The 7,894-nt window shown below is 41.5% G+C and overlaps 1 protein-coding gene across 1 annotated transcript; it reads right to left on the reverse strand.

Moving 5' to 3' along the window:
- Positions 1 to 255: 255 nt before the first annotated feature.
- Positions 256 to 7,244, reverse strand: LOC128467525 (vomeronasal type-2 receptor 26-like). Its single transcript, XM_053449190.1, has 3 exons — positions 7,042 to 7,244; positions 2,767 to 2,877; positions 256 to 997 (listed from the first exon to the last, which is right to left on the reverse strand). The coding sequence occupies exons 1-3, from the start codon at positions 7,242 to 7,244 to the stop codon at positions 256 to 258; spliced, it is 1,056 nt and encodes a 351-aa protein (XP_053305165.1).
- Between the last annotated feature and the right edge of the window lie 650 nt (positions 7,245 to 7,894).

Genomic DNA, 7,894 nt, shown 5'->3' on the forward strand with positions numbered 1-7,894 from the left:
TAACTAGTACATAAGCATCTGCCTGTATACAAAAAAGGAACTGTTTGGATCTTCTGCAAGAGACACAAATTATCCAGGTATAATTTAAGCACAGAAGGGCAGAGAAATGTGTGAAACTCTCAATGCGGGAACAAGAAGCTGAACAGAAAGATACTGTGGTAAAAGAAAAACATTACTTTTATATACATATAAATTTACCAGCTTATATACACACTTGATATAGGAATGGCTAATAAAAATCATATTGTTTATTAATTACTTTAATAAATGTCTTCTGTTTATCTCTGTTTTTCTTAGCAAAATGTAACATTTTGGGAAAAACATAAAGCTTAATAACCCAGCAGTTGAGGCCAATATGGCAAAAATCTCTACGGCCACCATGTATTTGCCTTTGGTGCTCAAATAGGCCGGGATCATCGCAATCCAAACGCTGCAGAATACCAGCATGCTGAAGGTGATGTACTTGGCCTCATTAAAACTGTCCGGTAATGTCCTGGCTAAAAAAGCTATAATAAAACTAACAGCTGCCAGAAGCCCCATATAACCCAGGACACAGTAGAAGGCGATGGCCGAGCCCTCGTTACACTGAATGATGATCTTTTCATTGTATGAGTGCATGTCCAGCTCCTGAAAAGGAGGAGAAATGGCCAACCAAATAATGGTAATGAAAACCTGAATGGAGGAAGACATCAGAACTATAATGTTGAACACTTTGGCTCCCATCCATTTTTTCCAGTAACTCCCAGGTTTGGTGGCTTTGAAAGCGATGCAAACCATTAAGGTCTTGGCCAACACGCAGGACACGGCTACTGAGAAGATGATCCCAAAAGCTGTTTGCCGCAGCATGCAGGTTACATCCTCAGGACGACCGAGGAACAGAAACACACAGAGGAAGCTCAAGATGATGGAGACAAGGAGGAGGAAGCTGAGGTTCCTGTTATTGGCTCTAACAGTAGGAGTGTCCCAGTACAGGATAAAAATACCCAATATAAAGAAACTCAAAGTTAAAAAAAAAATGCTGATAAAGAAAAAAATTGGAACCATTATATCGTCTTTGTATGACAGGAAGTCATATTTCTTAGGAATACACTTTACTTTTTTCTTGTTAGGCCATTCGTTATCCGGGCACTTCTGGCAGTTCTCACTGTCTGGAATAAAGACAATGAGTGGGATGTATGAGTGTTTCTGCAGTGTGATTACAGCACTGTATTAACCCCATTCATGACCAGACTGTTGTAGCCATGTTGTACTGTTCAGGACAAAGGCTGTTTTTCTGCTGTGTTTGTGTTTACTGAACTTACACAAATTATATATATATATACATTTTGAGGACAAGAAGGGATTTCTATAGATACCATTATTTTAATCGTATCATCTAATTTAGTAATACAACAAATATGTTTTTTTTGTTTTAAAACTCCTTTTGTGACTTTTATTTTAAAAAAAGCTTTTACTTATCTACAAAAGCCAAATGAAAAAAAAATGCTAAGTGGATTCTAATATTTGGCATGATTTTTTTTCTTTTTGCTTAATATTTACAAGTTATAGGGCAATAAGTTCAAATAGCATATTGCTATTTCAATACCATTTTTCACATCTGGTCATCTTGCACCCATGTCTTATTTGGGACATCTTTGGAGCTGGTCAATTCATTATCCCCATTTAGCCATATATTTTTGAAAACTAGACACCTCAAGGTATTTCAAAAAGTGGTATTTTATCTATACGGGTTCTTCTGATGCAGTAGCTTGCCCTACTATACCTAACAATACAGTAGACTGAAAATAGGGACACTATCAGTTATCTACATACAAGTGGTACCCTTTTGTTCATTAGGGGCAAAATGATGTCTCAAACAATCTTGGTACTTGGCAGGAACCTGGAGGGTCAAGTTGGCTATCCTTTGCCTCATATACCCGGAAGGCCTGAGTATATCCATTCTCACTCTCACAAATTGGGTGTGCTCCCTCATAAATGGTATGAAGGATCACTTCATATCATTGCCTAGCCATAGACTGGGCATAAATGGATGTACTACAAATGGGTCTGGTGCTCCAGTAGGAGTGGATGAAGGTATTTTTAATGATGCCCATTAGCATTGTGACAAATTTAACAAATTATGTCACATCAATGGGGATCCGTGGCTTCTTTGCCAAAAAAGAATTAGGGCTAGCAGCACAAAATTGCTGAGCATCTCCCAGAAAAAAATGCACAAACTGCAAGGGATTAAATCATGTTACATCAGTATTAATGCCAGGAATTGCAGTAAAAGGAGGCATAGTTGGCCTATAACAATTAGGTGCTACCCACTCCTCAGCAGCAATGCCATGACTACTTGTGGCAGGGAACTCAGCAGCCACAGATAAATCACTATATCTAGAGTGATTAATAAGCTGGGCTCAGTTGCTCTGCGTTGTTGATTGTATTCTGGAAAGACCCACTTGAAACCTTTATAGTTTGTTTTCAGAACCAGAAGGGCGCCGATATCTTATAAGATGGTGCTTGTGATCACTCCAGTCACACAGTTCCTCCAATTTTTTTTTGTTACTGAATGCCTCTGTATCAAGGCATTTCAGCAACACTGACTGAGTGATGGAAGAGGTTGTTGACTGCATCCAAAGCTCTTTCTAACTGCAGGCTACTGCATTAGATTCAGGGAGCGACCACACGGCGCCTCTGTATATTTTTTGGTGTTGCTGAATGCCTCGATATCAAGGGATTGATGCAACACCGGCTGACTGGAAATAACATTCACCTACCCGTTACATTGGACATTTCACCCTCAGAACAAGGGACGCAGTGATAGCAGCAGGTTGTAAATCCGGAAACTTTTCTATATCCTGGAGGGCAGTAGTCATTGCATCGAGCCCATGGGATCTGGAATATGAAACAACATACTGGAATGTTTAAAATTTTAGTGGTGTTTAATTCTAACAGACTTAAAAAGTGGACCTGGAGGTGATTCATCAAGACAGATGCATGAAAGCATGGTCACAATGTTTGTTGAGGTCATGCATGGTACAGGACTTGAACCTGGGACCTCAAATCTACAAGTAGCTTCTCAGTTCTACCTGTCACTTGTCAAGCTGCGCTGCTGACCCATTGTATTGCAGTTGCAACTACTTGCTCTGCTGTTATGCTGTCTGTACTCAGGGTGCTTTCACCTGTAGCCATGATCAGTAGACTATTTAAACCTGCTCCGAGCCTGGACTCCTTGCTCAGTGATAAGTTACCTGTTAAGCTTGTGTTGTGGCCTTTTATACAGTATCTGAATTCTTGTCCGTTTGCCAGCCTCTTTGTACTGTAACTCTGGACCTGGCTCTGTGCCTACTTACCCTGCTTGTGTGATGTGTGGCCTGCAAGATTGAGCTTTGCCAAGGGTGTGGACCCTGACACTACCTAAGGGCACCGCAAATCCCAGTTAATAAACAGCATGTAATAAGTATTGAAAAAAGTAGATACTACTAGAAAAATATTAAAAGAATATATTAAATAGTATAACTATATATTTATCATAAAAATATTGATACAAAAGAAAAGGGTGGTAGTTAACACATAACATATTTTTAATTGCATTTCATTGGGGTTTTCTTATACACACTCTGATGCTCTTTTTCAATGTCTTCCTACATTCTCCGTGTCTCTGGTTCTCCTTTGCTCTGCTTCTTGTTGACCATTCCTTCTGTCCTCTCAGGAGGTCTGTTCTCTGTAGCATTATCCTGGCCTCGTGTAGTGGTTCAGGGCGTTCCCTGTCACGGACCTACTGTACCAGGTTAGGATAATGCTGCAGAGATGCTGTTAGTTCCTACCTGATTCGTAGGAAGTAGAGTTGTGGACACTTGCAGGTAGGCCTTGACACTGAGTTACCCAAAGTAAGGCAGCACAACTGACTAAACCCCTCATAGTAAGTAGAACAGGGTCCAGTAGACAAGATCCCCAAAAGACCTGGATACATAGCAGTGCCGTGAAACAGACAAGCCAAGATAAGAAGTCTAAGCCATAAGAGCAGCACAGGTAGGGTGAAGAGTCTGGTTGATCAGAAGCATGGCCACAGGTCAGCAACATAAGTCACAGTAAGCAAGGACAACAGCCAGAGTGACAAGACAGACTTTAATGGGGTCAGTAGTTAGCCAGTCAGTAGCCAGAAATTTCAAAATTGATAATTGAAGTTGTAGGTACAAGACTATCGTGGTCAAGCAACAAGCCAAAGTCAAGAGCCAGGTAACAAAAACTACTCAATACAGAGGGTGAGAAGAAAGGTACAGCAAACAGGAAAACTGTTTAGGGAGTGGGTATCAGGGTGCAAAGTTGCACAACATATGAGCAACTAGGAAAGACACCACATGTTTTTATAAAATGAATTGGGATGGTTGGGCAATTGTGTATTCGTGCCTTGCTTCCTTCAACCATGTTCCTGCATGCAGTACTGGACACTCACCACTAGGTGACCTCCACCAGTCATCGGATCAAGAAGAGCAGACCTCAGGTGGCCGATAAATTCCAAGCCTGGACGAGTGAACCACAGGAGAAGACATGGAGCAAAGCAGAAATGGAGACACGGGGAAGGTAGAGATACATTGACAGAGTGTGATTGGGTGACTCAATTTCGTATAAATTGAAAGAGCAGGAAACTAAATTAGTTGCTCTAAAACAAGAGGACCAAAAACGAAATGAAAAATGTCTATGTCATTTTTGGTCCATGTGGACAAGTCTATGGCAGCTATGATCAAAATTTCAGCTCAGAAAAATGACAACCTCATGTTTTTTGTGTTGGGGTTGAGCTTTCAATCGTGTTAAAGAGTCATGTCAGTTGACAACACTATGGAGCATACATGTATGTACATACTACAACTTGAGAAGCATGTGTGTATAACTGTGACATTTTTATTGAAAATCAGTAATATGGAAGGTGAGTTCAACTGAAAGTTATAACATGCAAATACCTACTGGAAGGCATATCCCTACTCAGGTATTTAGCCAGTCCTATTGCAGCTGTTCATAAATGACTACGTACAAGTACTTAAAGCAAGGCATTGGACTATTTCTTACTTTTCCGTTTTTCCAGACTATATTTTCATAGTTTATCAAATGGTCTTTATATGACCTTGAGTTGTCAGAAGCTCCCAATCTACGTTTTGTTACTATGTTCTTAGTTTCCTCAGTTGTAATGATCAGGTTTTCAAAATAATATACACCTGGAATTTCTCCTTTCTTATTAAAAAAAATCTCATTTCCAGAATTGTCTGTGTAACGCACTCTTCTTACATAATCAAGGAGCTTTAAAAAAAAAAATAAACAAATTGTGAAAACTGACACGTATGTGAAAAAAATGAAACATTCAGCAATCCTATCCTAAGAGATAACTACTAAAGTGATCGGGGACATACTGTATGTCATGTTTAACAATTAATTTGTAACTAATGACTTAGCACCGTGAGCTGGGGAACTGCAGTGTTTCCTTTTTATCCCTCAAAGACACTGGCGTTTATTGTGGAATTCACCTTCACTGCGCCGGCAAGAAAAAAAATGAAGGTATTCCTTAATAAAAAGATAAAACCTTATTTTTATATATTTTAATTAATGTATGTATTTAGCTATATAGCCATATAATTTACCAAGAGAGCAGATTGCTACCAATTATACACTGTAGGAACGATCTGCTACATATTATACAAACTTACACTGAAGGATTCTTAGGAGAAATCTGACCATTTAACCACTTGAGTGAAGACAGACTTTATCTCATATGGATCAGAGTATTTTTTTTGCTTTCTGATGCCGTGTTATTTATTTAATAAGCAGTGGCATCTCCAGCTTTCATATTTAGGGGGCACTTGGGGGAACAGAGACCAAAGTGGGGGGCAATTATAAAACGCTACATATATATATACATGTATATATTAATATTAGACCCTGCTGTCAATATATTTTATATTAAAAATATTGGACCCTAGACAAGCATTTCTTCGGACCCTGCTCCACGCTCCCTAGCATGCAATCACTCCCTCCGCTCCCACACCAAAAAAAATATTTGCCACACTGACTGCAGATTAAGGGAAGTCAGTGCAGTCTTCCCTCCTTCTGACCCTATCGTGACATTGAAAGGTCCTCTTCCCCGTAATCATCCCCAGAGTCATTTTTGTCCCCTTGATCATTCAACATGGGAAGCCTGAAGCCACAGTTTAGTACGACTAATCCTTGAAATAAATATTATAGAGTAAATAACACAATACCTTAACTTTTCCACTAAATGATTTCAGGGCCTTGAATGTTTTGTCCCCTGAAGTCACTACAACTTCAGGAGGGCATTTTATCTCTGGATAAGTATAAATGAAATAATTCCAACTGTAAGTTAAGTGCCAGGAAACAGATGACCAAACACAGACACCAACACAGGCTGTGTCACACTGACACCCAGACACACACACCAGGACAGGCTCTGCCACACTGACACACCAGGACAGGCTCACACCAGGACAGGCTCTGCCACACCAACACCCAAACACACACACCAGGACAGACTCTGCCACACCGACACCCAAACACACACAGGACAGGCTCTGCCACACAGACACCCAAACACACACCCCAGGACAGGCTCTGCCACACCCACATCCAAACACACACCAGGACAGGCTCTGCCACATTGACACCCAAACACACACACCAGGACAGGCTCTGCCACACCAACACCCAAACACACACCAGGACAGGCTCTGCCACACCAACACCTATACACACACCCCAGGACAGGCTCTGCTACACTGATAACCAAAAACACACAAACAGCAGGACACAATCTACAGTGACGTTACTGGCATTTTAAACTTCGCCCCAGGCGGCATTTTGTCTTGGGCCGGCCCTGGGCTTAGGCTTGCAACATTGCATCTGAACAAACCCCAGCTTCTGGAACAATGTCCTTTGGTCAGAAGAGACCAAAGTGAAGATGTGGGCTAAAATTCCTCCACAAAGATGTGAGCGACTAATAGTCATACAGAAAATGATTACTTCACGTTTGTTATGTACCGAGTACTCGCCTACTCCCAGGCTCCAGCAATCAGCAGACTCTCCTCCCCTACTCGCTGACACAGAAGCAAGCAGGGTCTCCGTTGTGACACGCCTCCTCCACTGCCAGAGGAGGCCAGCAGGGAGTAGGACGGGTTCACAGGTTGCCATGGAGACGCGTCTCCTCTCCACTGCCGACAGACGCCGGCAGGGAAGGAGACTCGTTCAGGCGTTGTCATGGCAATGCGTCTCTTCCGATGACGTCATTTTGGATCTAAATTTAAATGAATAAAAGCCCTGACCTCCCAGAAACCTTTGCTCAGGTACAGAGCTGGCCTTAGGTGTTCTGGCGCCCTGTGCGGACTACTCCTCTGGCGCCCCCCCATCCCAAAAAAAGAAAGGAATAAAAACTTGTAACAAAACCCCAATCACTATATACTACGCCAAACATTGATGTGGTGTAGGCCTACCACTTCATTGTCTGGCTTAGTAGTAGGGATGCACCGAAACGAATTCTGGACTGAAACCGAAAGTGCAGCATTTACCTGGCCAAAACCGAATATGACCCCCCCACACCATAAAGAAATCTAACACTTTTATTTAAAGTAAGTAACACACCAAAATAGGACAAAACAATTAAATAACAATATATATATATATATATATATATATATGATTAACAGCAATCACATTCCTATCATGCCCAGGCATACCCAGATTCCAGGATGTACTCGCAGACTTGGCATGATAGGAGTATGATTGCCCTATCTACCCCTTCTCACTCCCTTCTGCCCTATCTACCCCTTCTCACTCCCTTCCCCCTATCTACCCCCTTTCCCCTGCCTCACTCCCTTCTCCCTATCTACCCCCTCCTAACTATCTACCCTTT

This window comes from Spea bombifrons, chromosome 1 (assembly GCF_027358695.1).
Source record: "Spea bombifrons isolate aSpeBom1 chromosome 1, aSpeBom1.2.pri, whole genome shotgun sequence".
Lineage (NCBI taxonomy): Eukaryota > Metazoa > Chordata > Amphibia > Anura > Pelobatidae > Spea > Spea bombifrons.